The following is a 20,328-nucleotide window of genomic DNA, read 5'->3' on the forward strand; positions in this document are numbered from 1 at the left end:
ATCCATAGAAGTCATTTTTCTGGAACAAACTAACCTTCTGAGGATCTCTGGACCTGAGACAGTCGGTCAGCACTGATGGATGTGATGAGCTGAAGAGTGGAGAGGAGAATGCAGCAGCAGCACCACCTGCTGGAACCATCACTGTTCGCAGCTGCACAATGTGGAGTGTAAAACACTGCGACAGAGAGCAGGGTTACATCTTCTTTGCTCCCACAGGCAGCTCGCAGGTGTCAGACACATTTAACACTCTTTAAAACCTTTCCCAGATCATTTTTAAAACTAAATTCAAAACCGATTTTTGAACAAATGATATTTTTCTCATTCAAACATTGGATAAAGAACGCATGAACTCAAGAACTTAACCTTCAACATTGTATTGTCCACAATGTGGTTTTCACCAATGGCTGTTTTTGCCTTCATGCCATCCATTTCGACGTACCAGCGAGAAGCTAGCCTTCATCACTGTGGGATCATCTGTTATCAGGCTGAATGTGAATTTAGGGGTCAAAGTTTTTAGGCTTTCACATTAAAAAAAAAATCCGACCATCTGATGAGGCTTGATAATATCAGCTGATTGAAGTGATTAATTACATATTTGTTAGCTATTAAATTAACTGCCAACTGACTTAATAATCAATTAGCGGGTCTGAGTAATTAAAAAAAGTCAAAATTCTCTGATTCTGCCTTCTTAGATGTGATTATTTTCTGCTTTCTTTCCTCCTCTGTGACAGTAAAGTGAAAATATTTGGGGTTCTGGGAAACACTGGAAACATTTTCCACCATTTTCTTACATCTATAGACCAAACAACTAATCGATTAATCAAGAAAATAACACTCAACTGATTAATCGGAAATTTTTTTTTTTTTTATTGCAGTCCTAGATTTAGATGTTAAAAATACCGCACAACCCGATTTCTCCATGAATTTTTTTTCAATTTTGTTCTTACCGGCTGCCGCCTGAGTTAACTTTATTTTTACCTGTGCCCATATTCATAAGTTTATATAAAAGTTTTTTTAACTCGTTACACAACTGTTATGCCGCAGCTTCATCAGGCAAAGATTCCGTCTTCATGCATGTCTGGACAAGCGTACTTTTACCGTGCACAAGAGAGCGCAGCGTTATAAATAAGCAGAAATAAAAACAGTGATTGTATTTATTGGAAAAGGCCCTCTCCAAACCGAGTTACAAAGCGCTGCTGAAAAGAAACAGAAACACCCACTCTTCACTTCCACTGTGATCTATCAAACCTGCCTCCGTGGAGCCCTTTCACTCCAGCTTTGCAGGATCAACCGCCTCCAGCAGCTCCTCCAGAACAACCTGGGTCTGTCCAATGTCCTCAAACTGGGTCAACAGTTCCCTCTGGACGGTTGGGATGGTCTTATACTCTGCCGACGGCTCCGGGCCGACGTCTACAGGCTGCAGCTTGACGTGTGGGACGTCTTCAGGAGGCGTAGCGGACTTCTTTGTCTGCTTGTCCATCTGCTCCATGTCAGCTTGAAGCGACTGATAGCCGAGATGATCGACGCTGAACAGTGACACTGACCGGCAGGATCCAGAGCAGGCTCGCAGCTTCATGTCAATGTCCACCTGGTGACACAAGACAACATACATATCAGTATTCCCCTAAAGAGGACATGTGGCAGACTCATGTTGTTATAAGATATTCAGTATGTGTGGTATCAAACATTAAGTCTGATTTGATTAGGGATGCATGATATTCTCATATTAGCAAACAGTTGGTTTTTCCACATCCAGCAGTTACAGAGCAGAATGATAATTCATCAGGAGTCTTTGTGTCACCTGATGAACGTCAGTCCAATATTCTCTCTGTTAGCTCCTTTTCTGGTCTCCACCACCTCCTGAAGGAAATATCTGTGTCTATAGCACATACATTCTCCACTGTCTTCACCAGCTGGTTGGTACCTGTGTCTGTCTGCTAACTGTGTCTGTTAGCTGTCAGGTAGTGCAGCAGTGAGACGAAACAAAAACAGCACAGTTGCCATAAAACCAAAACGATGAGCTGAAACGCTCCGTATAACAATCTCTCGTCACATCTCACCTCTGCTCGATACAAGTCCTCCAGTTGTTTCTGGACGTTGCCGCGGAGCTCCTCTAGTTGTAGCGACAGCTGGGATGACCGTTTCCGTAGCAACGTAAGGTTCCTGGTCAATCCATCGGCGTTTTCCACGAACTTCAGCTCTGACACTGGAGACAAACACAGTGTTAGTCAACCGCCATTACTTCAATCATCCTGTCTGTATTTAGTCCAGAACACAAAAACAAACAGTCTCACTGTATCTGTTGACGATGACTCTCCGGTTGTAGTTGTAGATGCGTGTCGTCACCGTCATGGACTTCTCAGACATGTCTTCGTACATCTTTGCTGTCTTACACACCATCCTCAGTCTCCTCTCCACCTTGCTCCCCAGTTGCGAGATCAGACCCTGGAGTCTGCAGCCAGAGGGGCATTTAGAAACCTTTGAAGAAGAGCACGAGGGTTTACTGCTGTATCTGAGAGCGTTCAGCAGGTTAGGAGAACAATGTCGGGCTTGGCGACGGTGACTTTGTGCTAAACGTCGGCCGCATTAGAAGTTGATCCTGCAACCTTCAGGGCTGAGAAGTGAAGCCTACGCTCAAGTGCCAAAAACATGTGTTATGAGGTCACACTGACCTTTGACCTTCGACCACCAAAATCAAATCAGTTCATAGTTGAGTCCAAGCGAATGTTTGGGCCACATTTTAACAAATTCCCTCAAGACGATCTGAGATATAGCATTCCCAAGAACAGGACCGAATCAAGGTCACAGAGACCTTCGACCACCAAAATCAGGTTATCGCTGAGTCCAAGTGGACGTTTGTGCCAAATTCGATGAAATTCCCGTGAAGCCTTCCTGAGATATCGCAGTCTCAAGAGTGAGACAAATGTGAGGCCACTCTGACCTTGACCTTTGAACACCAAAATACAATAAGTTCATTGTTAAGATGTTTGAGCCAAATTTGGACAAATTCCCTCAAGGTGTTCTTGAGATATTGCGTTCTCGAGAATGAGTTAGACGTAAGGTCACACTTACCTTTGACCAACAACATTTTATCAATTCATTAATGAGCCCTAAATTTGAGGAATTTCCCTTAAGAAGTTTTTGAGACATTGTGTTTATGAGAATGAGACACGGAGACCTCTGACCACCAAAATCAGTTCATCGTCCAGTCCGAGTGGACGTTTGTGCCAAATTTGATGAATTTTCTTTGAGGCCTTCATGAGATATCGCAGTCTCAAGAGTGAGACGAATGTGAGGCCACTCTGACCTTAACCTTTGAACACCAAAATACAATAAGTTCATCGTTAAGACCATGTGGATGTTTGAGCCAAATTTGGACAAATTCCCTCAAAGTGTTCTTGAGATATTGTGTTCTCGAGAATGAGACACGGAGACCTCTGACCTCCAAAATCAGTTCATCGTCCAGTCCGAGTGGACGTTTGTGCCAAATTTGATGAATTTTCCTTGAGGCCTTCATGATATATTGTGGTCACGAGAATGAGACAAATGCGAGGTCACACTGACCTCTAACCTTTAACCACCAAAATTGAATCAGGTCATCATTAGGTCCAGTGGAGGTTAGTGCCAAATTTCAAGACATTCTGTCAGGGTGTTCCTGGGATATCATGGTCACGAGCATGGGACAGATGGACAACCCCAAAACATAATGCCTCAGACCACAGCTATCATTGGCACGGAGGCATGAAATCAGTTTTGGTCTCTATAGCTGATTTCCCCGTACCTGACAACCAGGAGAGTGAATTTATAGCTCATCCATTAAAATGTTCTTAATGTTATGTACATTAAGGGCGTGGCTGCTTTGAGTGACACGTGGGTGACTCAATCAGCATTTGGCTGATTCCTCTTTTTTTTTGGCAAGTACATTTGGGTTTAATGGTTTTGAGCCTCGTTTCTGCGAGCAAAATTTAGCATTGGTATCCCAGTTAACCATTATTGTAATAATACACAGTGCTAACCAAGCTAGCAGCTAGCATTAGGGTTAGCTCTTCCCTCTCGTCCAAAAACGGTCACTTTTGGCTTCAGAAATCTACAATGGCGACGACCAGAATTCCAAATCACAGGCTTTAAAACCAGAGAGTAGAGTTTTTTGGACTCTTACCTTGAACTAAAATATCCAGAAGCAAAGTTGTCTACGCAAACTGAGCTCTGTACTCAAGTCAGAAGTGATGCACTGAGGTTTATCTAAGAGGGAAGCCTGACGTGCAGCATGGCTATAAAACACTGAATCACAAGATGATACTGTGAGTTAATTCATTCATTTGCTGTTGTGGTGTGAAAATGCTCCTTCACATATTCTGAAATTACATTTTTACAAAACTGTGCTCGTGTGTTTCTCACCCAGTCATCGTCTGAACACAGGGTGACGCCTGACGTCCCTCGACAGTGTTGCTTCATGTATGTCTGGGACTGACTGTAGGACTGTCGGCCATCTTGATTCTGCTGCTTCAGCCTTATACAAACTGCAGAAAAACAAACAAACAAACAAACAAACAAACAAACAAAACGCACTGTGGTTAGTTCACCTTCAACTGAGCTCTGAATCAGACACGACGTCACAGATAAAATGTGTTGTAAGAGGACAAAGATCCATCGTGAGGATTTCTAACACGGCAAATTGAATCCAACATGAATGCAAGTTTGAAGCTCAGGGCTAAAAAATCTTTGATGGTTTCCTCAAATTAAAATATGACTGTCTTCTACTTGTGATTTTTATTTTATGTCATTCCTCAGAGGAATAGTCACTGTTATCAAGAATAATGAACCTCCATGAACTCAAAGCTGGACCCTCAGGCGGAGCAAAGTTAAGTGCTCATACGTGTATACGATGGATATTTACACAGTGTACAAACTGATTGAAAATATAAACTGTAGGTGACAATTTGTTGTAGTGTGTTTGAAAATATGACAAATATTTAGATTTAATTATGTGTCTCACATTTATAACAGAACTACAACATTCAATCAGACAACAAACCAAACAGGAAGCTGCGGTGGAATTATTTTTATTGTCTTCCTATTTTAATATGTTAAAATGTGACATAAACATTTTTATATTGTTATATGACATGTGGGATAAACCAAAACTTAAACGCATCTCAAACTAAGGAGTTGATTATTGATTTTAGACATAACAGAGACACAGCTAAAGGAAGCATTGTTCACAAGTGTCACCTCTTACAAATATTTAGGCACCTAACACTGCAGAGAATTCACCTTCTATAAACTAAAGTCGTTTTTCCATCCGTCCCGTCATCCTCTGCTGTTTCTATCAGTCTTTACTGTGCTGTCATTTATCTGCAGGTTTCACAGCCTCACAGTGACAGACAGAAACAGCACCGTTATAATCTGCTCTCAGATCACAGCAGTGACACAACGGGGACTGACCGGTTGTTGCGATCAACAAATTAGTTTCTTCTGGATAACATGTTCTTACAGGTGAATTGCCGTCAGGGCGATGTTACGTTTCACCTGCCTGCGAAACTAACTGTTATTTAAACATTTCATTGTTTATTAAAATCTCTTTTATTGATAATCTATTTACTTTTTTTGTATTTTTTTTTTTATAATGTATGGCTTATTTTATTCCATTGAACTCCTTGGCATGCTTTTTTAAATTTATTTTATTCATTACTCATCTCTTTATGCGTCTACATGTTGCTGTTTATTGTAGCATAAACAACAAGTTACGATTCCAGCCATTATTAAGCCGTCTTACGTAAAGATGAATCCCCTTGGCAGTAATGATTGGTCCAAATTTCTGTTAGAAAACAAATATTTTTTTCGATGATTGAGTCAGACATTTGTTGATAACGTGATTCCAATAACTTCCAGCGATAACTGACCCTCGAAGAAGGAAGTGAAGGGTCGGACTTGCTCTGCTGTTAAAGTACAACATTTCCACAGCAGAGCACATGTGGTGAGTTTGAGCTGAACAAATCAAAAGTTTATTGATGTGGCACCAGTATCACTAAATGTTTCACAATAAAATGATTTGTATGATTTTGCAGAGATCGTCTTTTACGTTGACATTAAAGTGGCTTTTTCTAGAGAGTGAGTGGGATACAGTTTGTGTAGAGGCTTACACACCACTGTAGCTGAGCAAATCTGATCTGAATATTCCTGACAACACACACCAGCGGACACTGTATCACTGCTTATGAGAGTGTGTTGAGATTACAAAGTTCTGGAAGTCGGTGCTGCAGTTTGTGCCTCAGATGACCTCGGCCCCGACACCTTCAGGACATGGGCTCTGCTCGTCAGACATGTTTCCTGCGACTTTTATCTGCCCAGGAAAGAGAAGACGACGGTTGAATTGTGTTTGCTACAGACGAGGCGCTCTGCTGGAAGAATGTGAGTCGCCCCTCTCTTTGCTGCTGGTTGGAAGTAGTGAGAAATCGAGCGTCCTAGTTTATTGATATTTGGGAAATGTATTTGTAAAAAATGGTGACACTGAAGATGCACGGCTCAGATTAAAGATGCAAACTAATGTGCAGATGGTGTGTTGTACCCTGTCCTTAATGTCTGCTTAGATTATACATTTTGTTTTAATGCATTATTATTATTGTAATAATTATTATTACTTTTGTCTGCATGATGCCGTGTGTTCTAACTGCGGGGGGTTTGTGTAACTTGTTAAATGTTTAAAATCAAGTATCATATGTTTACAAAGTGGCTTTTTATGATGGATTTTTTAATGCTGCACAATAAAACAGTGAAAATGTTCAACTTTAAATTGAAAGGACAATAACCTTCCTGACCTTTGTTTGTATCTCCATGTCTCCTTAATATTAGTATCCTTTCTTTGGTATGTTGGAAAGATTTAAACCGTCTCCTGGCACAAACATTTCCAACATGAAAAACCATCTGAATTTCTTTCGTTGCTTTTGGTGATTAGTTCTGTCGATGTAAGTGAAAGCACAAAGCACAGCAGCTGAAGTGAACACTGGATCTTTATTGATTGAGCAGAGTTCAGTCGTGGCTCCACAGAGTTGAGCAACAGGGAGGACACTTTGGAAACATCAGGTCATTCCGTGAACACTGGTTACAGAAACAGGGCAGCGACATTTGCACAAAGTGCTGACAAGAATCAAGTCCAGTAAACATGATGAAACTGTTTGACATGATTTTGAAATCCCAGAATGATTTACGAACAGATCAACAGTCTAAAGGTCTGAAAGCACCTTCTCATGTTGGCCTCAAATATTTAGCTAACCCCAGCTTCAGTGTGCGCTTGCTCTTGATTTTCGTTTTACTACACATATAAAAAAGGGTATTTGATCATGTTTTGTCCAATTAAAAAGCAGCCGATCGGATAAACATCCGAACAGTTTTCAAGCTGTAATTGGCCGGTTTATACGTCACCCACACGACTCCATTTTCAATCTCATACGGTGTGTTTTTCTCCGGGTCGTACGTGCCTTTATAATAAATCCCATTCAGATTAGCCGACTGGCAGTTGTTGTACCACCACCCGCCCCCGTACATCTCTGCGCAACTCTCCTCCCACTTGTCGTTGTCTTTGTCGAAGGTGCTGAATTTCATCCCGCTGTGGGACAGGTACGACGCCATGTCAGAGTTAGGCATTATCAGAGCGTCCCCGGCATCCCCGGTGTACCCAGACACATGCAGCCGGTACCCCTCCACCTCCAAGCCAACCCTGACTGTGTACTCAGCACTGGCTACGCCCCCTTCCCAATCCTCCATTTGCACCTTCAGTATGGTTTCACCCTGATTAGTCAGCAGGTGGAGGTTCTGGTTGCCTAGCCAAAACTCCCCCTTTCCCTTCGCGTCAACCAAGCCAAACCCATTGCGGTATTCGGCCCAGGTGCGATTGAAGCTGAGCGTGCCACTCTCTCTTTGCTGGACTAACAACCACCCGCCCATTAGCCCCTCCTGCTGGCAGTACACCTCCACCACCTGTGTGGAGTCCGTGCCGCCGGGTTTGATCTTAAACAGGCCGTTCGATTCCCCTTTCAGGTGGTTCTGGTGGGCTTGGACACAATCTGCGAACACAGAGGGGCACACCGCAGACCGCGAGTTAGCTTGGACCGGCTTTGGCTCGGCTGGCTCAAATTTAGTGCAGTGATAAAAGTGCTGACGGTCACTTTCCCTGCAACATGGCTGACACTTGTGCCAAACCCACTGATGTCAGTCTTTGTCTGGACCGTCCTGCTGATGATCCCGATGCAGATTGAATTTTAAAGTTATTCGGGGGGTTTGTGGCTCCTCAGAGTTCTGTTGGGGAAAGTTGGACTTGTTTAAACGTTAACTTTATTATATGTATTTGTCAGGAACACGTACGAAAAAACTTTAATCTCAAACAAGCGAAAAAGGCCACTTTCTATCAGCAGCTCCTAAACGCTGACAACCAGCAGAAACAAGTCTTGTGATATTTTAAATGTGCTCCTGACGCTTGTCCCAATGAACCCAATATGTTTTTGAGAATCTGCATTTGAAACATCAGCAGGATGATGAAGAGTTCCTCCTGTTTACAAAGCAAAATCAGCCCTAAACGTTCATCATAGTCTTCTTTCCTGGATTACACAATGACCCAAAATACCTAAATGACAAATACATCGCAATGAATCTTTAAATCTTTAAGTTTTAGCAATCAACAATGACAATTACTGCGTTCACTTCATAATTTTGGTACATAAGGCTAGCTTGCAAGCTAGCTGATGCTAAAGACTGCTCTCTAGCTGAATGCGCCGTTCTGCGCGTTTTACTCCAGGTCTGAGGTTTGGGTACCTTTTCCTATATAATCGCCGTGCCGCTCGGTACGCGTGTTCGTCAAACTCCGGGCGTGGAAATCAGGAAGGTCATCATCTGCAGCGTCTGTCAAGAAACCGCCGAAGTCCGAGCCAAATGGATCCCTGAACCCAGTTTTGGTATCTCCCAAGAGGCTTCCCTTGGTGTCACCGGAGTGGACGGTCTTGGTCATAGTAGTGGAAGAGGAAGAGGAGGATGATGTGTGGCTGAGGGAGCTAGTCCCTCCCGTGAAGTGGTCTGCCAGACTCTGGCACTCAGGGCCTCCTTCAATCACCTCCTCCGTCTTTTCCACCGGCCCATCCTTTGTGTGGATGGTGGTCGTCCTGGTCCTCTTGGTGCAGGTGATGTGGCTTGTTGACACTCCGCCCAGACTTGAAAAATCGCTGCCTCCAAGCTCAGTGATGGATTTAGATGACGTGGAGGTGGAGGAGGAGGAGGAGGAGGAGGAGGAGGAGGAGGAGGAGGCGGAAGAGGAGGAGGGGATGGATGATGATGAGGATGCAGATGAAGAGAGGGAAGTACCTGGGACCTTGGAGATGGTTGCTGGGGATGAGCTGGATCCTTCCTCCTCTAGGATCAACTGGAGTGTGTTCACCTGAGAAAGAAAACCAAGAATGAATTATAACTCAAATGTGTGCGTCGTTCCAGAAAAGATGGCGTCATGTTTGTTTTGTACAAATTACGGCAAATTCTTTGGTGGAAATTATTTCTAGACCCTGTAAAACCTTCACAGTCCAGCACAGAGAGTCACTCACATCAGGGAACATGTCTTCTCTCTGCTGCGCTGCCACAGTGGTGTCCTTGGACTTGTGGAGAGTTTCCACACTGGAGTCCTTCAGAAGTCTGCTCTTCATCACCGACAGTGACCCCACGGACTCAATTCTCTGACCTGATTGGGCGTCCAGCTGGTTAATCTGGGAGATGGACAGAAAGAGAAAACGGCTTCTTACTAAACGGACTCATTTGTCACATCGTGGTCACTGCAGTGGGCAGCTATTTAAAAAACAAGTCTTGATGTTGTAGTTGCATTTAAGTCACTACAGTGGACCCTTGTGCATCATGCCATACGCTGCCACCCACTGGCCAGGTCTTGTCGGTGCAACACAAATCTCTGAAAACCAAGATGGCCGACAGAACACAAGACATGTCGTGCAGCTAAAGAATATCTTGCCAATCTTGATCTGCCCGAGGACATACGGCTGTCTGAGTCACTGTCTTCGTTTAAGTCTCTCCTTTTCTTAATATAGAATTTTGCAGGCACAGCTCTCTTCAACCAGAATTATACGACTGAACGTTTGCTGACAAAAAATGATGTATATTATTTTATCAGGAGAACAAACTTTATAAAGCAATAAGATAATACCCTAAAATAAATAAGCTTAACTTAAGTCATTCAAATCTCTTAATCTTTAATCACAGTCTTAATTTTAAGGATAAAACTAAACTTCTAATTTATTTTTACCCCTTAAAGTTATTTACTTTACTTTACTTAATGCATCTTTTACCTCAATCTTAATATGGCACATTTGGAGGAAGGTCTGTAAGATTAAGGGTTTCTGTCAATCATGAAAGTGAAGATATAAAGATGGCGTCAGGCTCTGGAGCCAAACAAAATAATCACAGAAACTTAATTACAGGAATTCTTAATTAAGTTTCTGTGATTATTTTGTTTGGCTCCAGAGCCTGACGCCATCTGTATATCTTCACTTTCATGATTGACAGAAACCCTTAATCTTGACCTCTCCAAGTAGCCCTTGGCCACTACCCCTTAGCCCTTGGTCTTACCTCTTAGCCCTTGGCCACTACCCCTTAGCCCTTGGTCTTACCTCTTAGCCCTTGGCCACTACCTCTTAAGCCCTTGGTCTTACCTCTTAGCCCTTGGCCACTACCCCTTAGCCCTTGGTCCTACCCCTTAGCCCTTGGCCACTACCCCTTAGCCCTTGGTCTTACCAATTAGCCCTTGGCCACTACCCCTTAGCCCTTTGCCACTACCCCTTAGCCTTGCCTCTTAGCACTTGGCCACTACCTCTTAGCCGTTGTCCACTACCCCTTAGCCCTTGGTCCTACCCCTTAGCCCTTGGTCTTACCTCTTAGCCCTTGGCCACTACCCCTTAGCCCTTGGTCCTACCCCTTAGCCCTTGGCCACTACCCCTTAGCCCTTGGTCTTACCTCTTAGCCCTTGGCCACTACCCCTTAGCCCTTTGCCACTACCCCTTAGCCTTGCCTCTTAGCACTTGGCCACTACCTCTTAGCCGTTGTCCACTACCCCTTAGCCCTTGGTCCTACCCCTTAGCCCTTGTCCACTACCCCTAGCCCTTGGCCACTACCCCTTAGCCCTTGTCCACTACTCCTAGCCCTTGGCCACTACCCCTTAGCCCTTGGCCACTACCCCTTAGCCCTTGTCCACTACCCCTTAGCCCTTGGCCCTACCCCTTAGCCCTTGGCCACTACCCCTTAGCCCTTGGTCTTACCTCTTAGCCCTTGGCCACTACCCCTTAGCCCTTGGTCTTACCTCTTAGCCCTTGGCCACTACCCCTTAGCCCTTGGTCTTACCTCTTAGCCCTTGGCCACTACCCCTAGCCCTTTGCCACTACCCCTTAGCCCTTGGCCACTACCCCTTAGCCCTTGGTCTTACCTCTTAGCCCTTGGCCACTACCCCTTAGCCCTTTGCCACTACCCCTTAGCCTTGCCTATATGCCTAATATGGTAGCACCGCTGACGCATCACTGCAAGGGGCTGACACAGTAAGGCCCAATCCCACTACCCCTTGGCCCTCGAAATGAAGCAACAAGGGGCAGGGGTTGAAATCTTTCCCTTGGAATTGGGACACCACTCACTACGTCACCGCGTTGGTTACGTTCACACATACGTACCCATATTACCCATACTACCCTTGTCCACTACCCCTAGCCCTTGTCCACTACCTCTTAGCCCTTGTCCACTACCCCTAGCCCTTGTCCACTACCTCTTAGCCCTTGGCCACTACCCCTTAGCCCTTGGTCTTACCTCTTAGCCCTTGGCCACTACCCCTTAGCCCTTGGTCTTACCTCTTAGCCCTTGGCCACTACCTCTTAAGCCCTTGGTCTTACCTCTTAGCCCTTGGCCACTACCCCTTAGCCCTTGGTCCTACCCCTTAGCCCTTGGCCACTACCCCTTAGCCCTTGGTCTTACCTCTTAGCCCTTGGCCACTACCCCTTAGCCCTTTGCCACTACCCCTTAGCCTTGCCTCTTAGCACTTGGCCACTACCTCTTAGCCGTTGGCCACTACCCCTTAGCCCTTGGTCCTACCCCTTAGCCCTTGTCCACTACCTCTAGCCCTTGGCCACTACCCCTTAGCCCTTGTCCACTACTCCTAGCCCTTGGCCACTACCCCTTAGCCCTTGGCCACTACCCCTTAGCCCTTGTCCACTACCCCTTAGCCCTTGGCCCTACCCCTTAGCCCTTGGCCACTACCCCTTAGCCCTTGGTCTTACCTCTTAGCCCTTGGCCACTACCCCTTAGCCCTTGGTCTTACCTCTTAGCCCTTGGCCACTACCCCTTAGCCCTTGGTCTTACCTCTTAGCCCTTGGCCACTACCCCTAGCCCTTTGCCACTACCCCTTAGCCCTTGGCCTTGCCTCTTAGCCCTTGGCCACTACCTCTTAGCCGTTGTCCACTACCCCTTAGCCCTTGGTCCTACCCCTTAGCCCTTGTCCACTACCCCTAGCCCTTGGCCACTACCCCTTAGCCCTTGTCCACTACTCCTAGCCCTTGGCCACTACCCCTTAGCCCTTGGCCACTACCCCTTAGCCCTTGGCCACTACCCCTACCCCTTGGCCTTCGAAATGAAGCAACGAGGTAAGGGTAGGGGTTGAAATCTTTCCCTAGGAATTGGGACACCACTCACTACGTAACCGCATCGGTTACGTTCACACATATGCACCTATTATAAACAGGAAGCTGTGAACCATCTACATTTCCAACTGGCATCTGCAATGGAGTCTCCAGTTGAGTTCATCCTACCGATCGCATTTGCTGTATTCATCATGCTTCGTTTGATGAACAACAGACGACAGGGGACTTCTGCTAGCTAGCTAACCAGCTAACATTACGAGGCAGCATAGTTATACTAGCTGGCGTGTTATCGTAATGTGAAAAATCCAACAATTTTGCAGAACAGGACAGATGACAGACGTCAGATAGTGCGAGCTAGCTAGCTAGATAACAAGCAACCTGACAACAGTAACGTTAGCTATGTATGAACTTTTTTCCCCGTCTCTTGCTCGGTGGTAGCCATGGCGACGTCTACCCCTCGCTGGCAAGTCAGCACCTGAAATCCCTCGCTCCGAAGGGCTAGTTTCATACCCACTACCCCTCGTTATGCCCCCTACCCCTACACGCACAAAGGAATTGGGATCCCTCGCGGGAACGCGCAAATGTAGGGGTAGGGCTAAGAGGTAGGGCTAAGGGGGGGTATTGGGACGGGCCCTTAATGTGGCGTCTATGTAAGTCTATGTATGACTGCAGACACATTCAATTTGTAGCGTACATGACTCGGCACACACCGTGCCTACTGCTGGTTCAAGACAAACCCAAAGACAAGTCACTTATTTTAACGCTGTTACAGCACAACGCTGTCATGAACAAATATGCAGCTAAATGTTGCAGTAATCCACTTTATTATCTGTGATTAGGTAACATGATGTAACCTTTACCCTTACCTTAACACCTCTCCTTTAAGCTAATACTTGATAGCTAACAGCTAACTTAGCATTTCCTTTAAAGCTTCTGCTTTAAGGCCAAGAGGCGAAGGGAGCTGATCGCCGGCTGACATGTAGGAATGGTGGGCGAGTCATGTGGCCAGTTGGCGGGTCACATAGCTGCTCTAGCTGCAGCTGGTTACAGATACACAGTTGAAACAGTTAGCTAGTAGCTGGTGTTTAACAGGATAAATGGTTGAAATGTGCAGCTCCTGCCCCAAGAAGTGGTTGTAGTAAAAAGGCTGCAGACCAAATAGATCTTAACATCATTCAGCAGTATTTAGATGTGGAAGCTTTCATAATTAATAGTGTTAAATCCAGTTTAAAGCCAATTCAAAGCTCACCTGTTTGTCCAGTTCCACGTAGCTGTCCTTGTCCACATTGTACTCAGAGTAGCTTTGGCAGGATCCTTTGCAGGAGCGGAGCTTAATATCGATATCCACCTGACAGAGGAGACGAAAAATTAGAAAATGAGGGAGGTCACACAAATCAACTCTGCAGAATCTCTGACAGTGAATAAAATGATGAGTCTCATCTGTGTGCATGGAGTGAACTTACTCAAGTCAAGAGAAAACATGCCTGAATCTGACTCTCTGGCGTCTGTGTTGCTAAATAAAAAATCTTATGCCTTTGAAATGAATCATTTCTGAAGAAACAGCTTTTTAACTTTAACTAACAACAGCTAAATCACAGAAACGTCACTCTGTCTGTGTGAAGAAGACACCAAGTGAACGCTCGCTGGTGATGTAGCCTCAGCTAACTTTAGCTGAAGCTAAAACTACATTTTATTCTACACAATTAATTGATCCAATAATAATGGAGAAAAAAAACCTCTTAACTCCTGCTAAAGCTAACTAGCATAGAAGCCAATTTCCTCCAAATAACAATACTTTTCCGAGAAAATTAGAAACTTTTTGAAAAGACAGTTTCTTAGAAACTATGAGAAACTTTTAAAAAGATCTTGTGTCTCAAAATGAAGACATTGTCTAAAAAAATGACTTAGTATATCGAAACAATGAGAAACTTCCTCATAATTATGACTTCGTCTCTCAAAATGATTTTGTATCTCAAGAATAATGAGAAAAGGTCTCAAAATAACGACTTAGTGTTTAAAAACAAAAAGAAACTTCCTTAAAAATATTGACTTCAAATCTCAAAAGGGGCCTCACTCAAACCACTGAGAGAGTTTCTCCTTATTTTGAGATACTATAGAATTATTTCCATAAAGTTTCTTGTATTAAACTATAAAGTTGTTTATTGTAATGATTTGTTTATTTCTATTTAATCCCCACCTGTTGTGGTCTCTAAATAATCAACTATAAATTGTCAAAATTAAGTTTATACTCTAGAACACATTTTGTCCTTATCCGAAGGCAGAGCAGGATCTGCACTTTAAAGTGTTGGCTCTATGGCAGTGATGATTTTAGGTAAAATAATAACTTCCTTAAAAAGGTGTAAAATTAAAGTAACAACATTTGTTTCTGTTCGGCAGTTTGTCAACTCGCCCAAAAACTTAAGTCTTTTTCTTGACTTCTGAGGCGTCTTGGAAAATTGTCTCTTATCTTACGTTTACAGTACTTCCTGTCATTCATCAGAAACAGCCAGAGCGTTCGCCGCACCCGTGAGTATGAACATGTCCCTGCTGTGCCTCCGTACCTCCAGCCTCTGCATCTCCACCACCTGGTCTTTGACTCGATCCTTCAGGGCGGCCAGGACACTCAGCTGCCTGTCAATCTTGATCTTCATGTCTGTGATTCTCTGCCGCAGACTCTGGGCCAGGTCGAAGTAGTTGTTGTCGTGACCTGGTGGAGGGAGCGGGCATGGATAGATGAGCACGGTGATGATGCACAGGCGGGCAGACTGACTGATACTTGATGTGAAGTTCTACATCAACACTGACCACAGAGCATTAAAAGTATATCTACCATAAAACTTGAATTATTCTGTGGGCTCGATTTTGGGGCCCATTTTGTTGTCTCTGTATCTTCTGCCCCCTGGTCTTATCTTAAAGAAACATGGCGTCGCTTACCACCTATATGCAGATGACTCCCAAATTTACTTGCCAGTCAAAAGGCTCAACAGCTGCTCCCTGACGCCCCTGTTTGAGTGTCTCAAGGACATTGAGGCATGGATGGAGCTGAACTGGTGGCTTGTGGTCCCAAAAAGCCTCTTGAAAACGAGAAGTGACTGCCCCTTCTCGGTAGCTGCCCCTAGGCTATGGAATCTCCTGCCTGCCCATGTCAAAATGGCCCCCACTGTAGAATCTCAAGACCCACTTGTTTTGCTTGGGTTTTGATTCTGGTAGCTGAGTAGACCAACCTGTCTCTGTGTCTTTTTATCCCTTGAGCTTGCTGTACTGTCTGTATCGCTTCTGTATCTATGACCTGTATATTCTTATGTGTATTTCTGTACATGCTTATGTGTATTTCTGTATATGCTTATGTGTATTTTTGTGCAGCACTTTGGTGACTTCATGCTTTTGAAATGTGCTATATAAATAAAATGGACTGGACTGTGGGTCTGTAAGGATCAGTGAATATGATTGTGTCATACGGATTACTGTTAATTTATCATGTTGATCTGTTCTGTACGACATCTATTGCACGTCTGTCCGTCCTGGAAGAGGGATCCCTCCTCAGTTGCTCTTCCTGAGGTTTCTACCGTTTTTTTTTCCCCGTTAAAGGGGTTTTTTTGGGGAGTTTTTCCTGATCAGCTGTGAGGGTCATAAGGACAGAGGGATGTCGTATGCTGTAAAGCCCTGTGAGGCAAATTGTGATTTGTGATATTGGGCTTTATAAATAAAATTGAAATTGAAATTGATGATCAGAAATGCTGGAGGTGGCTGGAAACTTCAAAATCATACTCTGACAGGGAAAGTGTTTAAGATGGAGACTGGAATCATCAGTCGATTCAGATTCCTTCAAGTGGAGCCGTCGTTGTCCGATCAGGCTCTGAGATAACGTTAACGTTCAAACTCTAGAACGAATATCTGTATTGAACAGGCGAATCTGATTCGACTGACGACTCTGTTTATGTGAAAGAGCAACTGAGTGTTTCTGACTCTGAGTCCTTCAGGAACATTTTCAGCAACACATTGAAAAGAGAGAGAATATAATGAGTTCAGATGAACTCCATCAGTGGGATCAAACTTCTAAAAGTTGTGTATGAATTTCTACATGTCATGAACACACACACACACACGCACACACACACACACACACTAACCAGCGTCGATGGTGAGTCTCTCCCTCAGGATGGTGAAGGTCTCTTTGGAGTTGTGGTCGGCGTTGCGGTAGTTGGCCTTGTTCTGATCCAAGAGGCTGCGGATCTTCTCGATCTTCTTCAGCAAGTCGTGGTCGTCTTTGTCCATCAGACCCTGGATCCTGCAGCCCGACGGGCATTTAGGGCCCTGTTGGAGGACATGAGACACTTAACTTTAACACCCTCACAACTACTCTGACTGGATGAAATGAAGTGATAGGATGAAGAAACAACACAAGGCTCAGCGCTGATGGAGCAGGAAGTGAGTTGTACCCAGTTATCAGAGGTGCAGAAAGGCCACTCCTTCTCAGTTGCACATTTTTCGCTTCTGGTGGCGGGCTGCACCGGGCGCGCTCCTCTAGGGTCGACAACTTTGCTCTGGAGAGAGAAAACATTTAATTTAGATTCAGGAGCAGAAAAATATGATGATGATGATGATGATGATGATGCTGAGTAATACGTGTATTTTTAAAAGGAAATAAAAGACCTGTCTTTTAGATTGACGTTAACATTAATAACGTTATGGGTTCAGCTTTTCAAATGTAATTTTTGACTTTTACATGATTTTTACTTACTGATTTATTTTCATATTAAACTTTTAAAAAAAAATTTAACTTGCAGAGTTTTGCACATTTTCGTTTGTGCTGTATGTTCGTATAAAAGGTGCGATATTAATAAAGTTGAGTTGAAGTGAATAAAAGCACATTGCTTGTTTTCTTAGACTGTAAAGATTAACAATGTGAGCGGATGATAATAACTGAGAGAACTTTTGATATTATTTTATACTAAATATTCCTGGTAAATGCAGCATTATGTTCTTTTCACAACTTTTTTAACATTTTTTAATAGTTTGAAGTTGTGAATTCTTGTCTGAGACGAGGCTGTTTTGTGACACAGAGGAAGTTTAGAGGTTAAAAAAATACATGAAAGAAGATCAAAATATTTAATAAATCAAATCTATTTCTCACACACACATACGCACATATATACTGCCGAAGGGTCGGCACGAGGTTTGTGTTGCTCCACCCTGTGTGGGAGTCAAACCCCCAGTCTTCCACACCAACGTCGCTAGTCTTAACCACTGATCTATCACGCCAAAATAACATTTAAATAAAATAAAACAATAAAAATGAAAAATAAATATGCAAAAATAAAATGAAATAATAATAATGGCTGTGAGTCATGAGTCAGCTACAGCTGCTAAATCAGAGGACATATTTCTGAGCCCACCTTACTTGAATGTCTCAGAAAACAACAAAAATATATGATTATAGTTCTAGGGTGAAAAGTACCGGATGTATGTTCTACAGACAATAATGAAATGAGCTTGTGTGCCACAGAGAAAATAATATTTTATACACATATATTACTTTTATTAAAATTACTATCATATAAAAAACTACATGACATATTGTATATATGGTGTGGCCTGTATACTTTGGATCTGCACCTGTTTTTATGTCTCTTCCCACTTTGTCCTGCAGCTGCAGCTCAGCACTCTCCCTCAGGATAGTTATATTATTCCTCATTAACAGAAGACACGAGAGGTGAAAAGCATGTTTTGCAGGCATCCATGCACTGGTCAGTTTTCAGATTCGGGGCTTTGTTGGATTTCATACCGTGTCTTCTCTCAGACTGGAGGAAACTAAACGTCCCACGGACACCTTCAGGTGTTTCAGTGTGACATGAAGTATATATTTTAAAGTTTTAGAAAACTTGTAAAACAGAAAAAAGACTGTCTTAATATAAGTCATTAACTGGGGAAGTTTCATGGTGATATCTAAGAGTTAAAATGTTTAACCTGCACAACTAACGAGGCAGGAAACAGTGACATTAGGCAACACAGAGCAGGTCAGAGTATCAAACAATAAAATAAAAGGTGCACACAAAAAAAATAATTGTAAAAACGAAGTGTTTTAGTTTTTTAAAAATGTTTGAATGTATTAAACTGTGATGTGAGACTCACCAGAGCTGAAGCCACAAACATCAAACTGAGAAAGATGAGTCGCTCCATCTTTGTTTCTGTCGTCCTCCCGCTGTGTGAAGAAGACTGGTCACTGAATGTTTCTCTGACGGCGCTGACGCTCTATTTGAAGCCTCCTGGTTCAAGCTGACAAACCTGTGAGTCAGCAGGAAACCTTGGTCAGGTCAGATCAGAGCTGAGTCACCTGTGCTGTCCGCACTGATCGGTGTTGTTTGTTGCTCAGATCAGTCACTGCAGGACTTACCGGCATTAATGCAGAATGTTTTCTCAAAACAAACAGTGACAAACACACTCATATCAGTGACGGAGATGTGGGACTGCTAGTTGTACATGAATCAGCACATGTGCAGGAGATACTGGAATATGAAGTGTGGCCTGTGACTGCAAGATCAAACACTCAAAAACAGAAGCAGGAAACAATAAATAAGCAAAAAGAAAGAAAAATAAAACTATAGAAAATACAGCAAAACATTTTAAAAAACTTTAATAGGACAAACACTTTTTAAAACATAATAATAAAATATATATTGAAAAAACAAATCAAATAGAAATAATATAGAAAAGCATTTTAAAAATACATTTTGAAAAATCAAAAGAAAAATAGAAATATATTTAAAAATATAAATTTCATAAATATTAAAAAAATATAGAAAAGGAATTAAAAAAATAGCTAGGAAAAAAATAAAGAAATAAAAAATATGGTAAAATTATAACTGAAGAACATTTTTAAAAATGGATAGAAAAATTAAAGAAAATATTTTTATAAGTAGAAAAAATATAGAAAAATGTAAATGTGGAAAAAGTAAAAAATTTTAAAATAAAAATATTTTTACAAAAGGATGTAAAAAATATAGAATAAAAAACATTGCTGTTTTTAAAAAAAGGATAAATAGAAATATATGAATAAATATATAGAATATAGAATAAATAAAGAAACTTGTTAATAAGAATAAAAGTATTATAAAATATAAGGAAAATGTACGAAAATTAAGAGAAAAAAATATATATATAACAAAAACTGTACAGAAATGGACAGAAAAAATATAATATAAAATATTAAATATTTATCATCCTACTTCTCTACACTGTTATTATCATGAACACAAGTCAGACACAAGATATAAAGTCGTTTTGTCTTGTGGGGAAGAAAAACATCAAAACATCCATAGAAGTCATTTTTCTGGAACAAACTAACCTTCTGAGGATCTCTGGACCTGAGACAGTCGGTCAGCACTGATGGATGTGATGAGCTGAAGAGTGGAGAGGAGAATGCAGCAGCAGCACCACCTGCTGGAACCATCACTGTTCGCAGCTGCACAATGTGGAGTGTAAAACACTGCGACAGAGAGCAGGGTTACATCTTCTTTGCTCCCACAGGCAGCTCGCAGGTGTCAGACACATTTAACACTCTTTAAAACCTTTCCCAGATCATTTTTAAAACTAAATTCAAAACCGATTTTTGAACAAATGATATTTTTCTCATTCAAACATTGGATAAAGAACGCATGAACTCAAG

At 42.7% G+C, this 20,328-nt stretch overlaps 2 protein-coding genes across 5 annotated transcripts; both read right to left on the reverse strand.

Moving 5' to 3' along the window:
* Positions 1-1,140: 1,140 nt before the first annotated feature.
* On the reverse strand, positions 1,141-6,958 carry LOC144458324 (fibrinogen alpha chain-like). 4 transcript variants are annotated; one of them, XM_078164173.1, is made up of 6 exons: positions 6,819-6,958; positions 6,239-6,343; positions 4,399-4,520; positions 2,295-2,478; positions 2,061-2,206; positions 1,141-1,588 (listed from the first exon to the last, which is right to left on the reverse strand). In XM_078164173.1, the coding sequence occupies exons 3-6, from the start codon at positions 4,453-4,455 to the stop codon at positions 1,268-1,270; spliced, it is 708 nt and encodes a 235-aa protein (XP_078020299.1). In that variant the 5' UTR covers positions 4,456-4,520; positions 6,239-6,343; positions 6,819-6,958; the 3' UTR covers positions 1,141-1,267. The 4 variants fall into 4 exon arrangements, with proteins under 4 accessions (XP_078020299.1, XP_078020301.1, XP_078020298.1 ...); XM_078164175.1 differs by lacking the exon at positions 6,239-6,343 and having other exon boundaries at positions 2,295-2,452; XM_078164172.1 differs by lacking the exon at positions 6,239-6,343.
* A 34-nt stretch (positions 6,959-6,992) lies between these two features.
* On the reverse strand, positions 6,993-18,947 carry LOC117250787 (fibrinogen alpha chain-like). The gene is made up of 8 exons (XM_078164176.1): positions 18,795-18,947; positions 17,102-17,206; positions 16,793-16,976; positions 15,224-15,369; positions 13,912-14,010; positions 9,585-9,743; positions 8,809-9,424; positions 6,993-8,063 (listed from the first exon to the last, which is right to left on the reverse strand). Exons 1-8 carry the CDS (start codon positions 18,840-18,842, stop codon positions 7,354-7,356), a joined length of 2,067 nt encoding a protein of 688 aa, XP_078020302.1. The 5' UTR covers positions 18,843-18,947; the 3' UTR covers positions 6,993-7,353.
* Between the last annotated feature and the right edge of the window lie 1,381 nt (positions 18,948-20,328).

Source organism: Epinephelus lanceolatus, chromosome 22 (genome assembly GCF_041903045.1).
Source record: "Epinephelus lanceolatus isolate andai-2023 chromosome 22, ASM4190304v1, whole genome shotgun sequence".
NCBI classification, from domain to species: Eukaryota; Metazoa; Chordata; class Actinopteri; order Perciformes; family Serranidae; genus Epinephelus; species Epinephelus lanceolatus.

Coding starts and splice junctions, on each gene's coding strand:
- LOC144458324 (XM_078164172.1), bottom strand. CDS start 6,924: ATGGTTTTTCATGTTGGAAATGTTTGTGCCAGGAGACGGTTTAAATCT. Junction 4,521..6,818: donor ACATGGAGATACAAACAAAG/GTCAGGAAGGTT, acceptor GTTTTTCTGCAG/TTTGTATAAGGCTGAAGCAG. Junction 2,207..2,294: donor AGTCATCGTCAACAGATACA/GTGAGACTGTTT, acceptor GTTTGTCTCCAG/TGTCAGAGCTGAAGTTCGTG.
- LOC117250787 (XM_078164176.1), bottom strand. CDS start 18,842: ATGGAGCGACTCATCTTTCTCAGTTTGATGTTTGTGGCTTCAGCTCTG. Junction 14,011..15,223: donor TGGAGATGCAGAGGCTGGAG/GTACGGAGGCAC, acceptor CTCCTCTGTCAG/GTGGATATCGATATTAAGCT. Junction 9,744..13,911: donor ACGTGGAACTGGACAAACAG/GTGAGCTTTGAA, acceptor TCCATCTCCCAG/ATTAACCAGCTGGACGCCCA.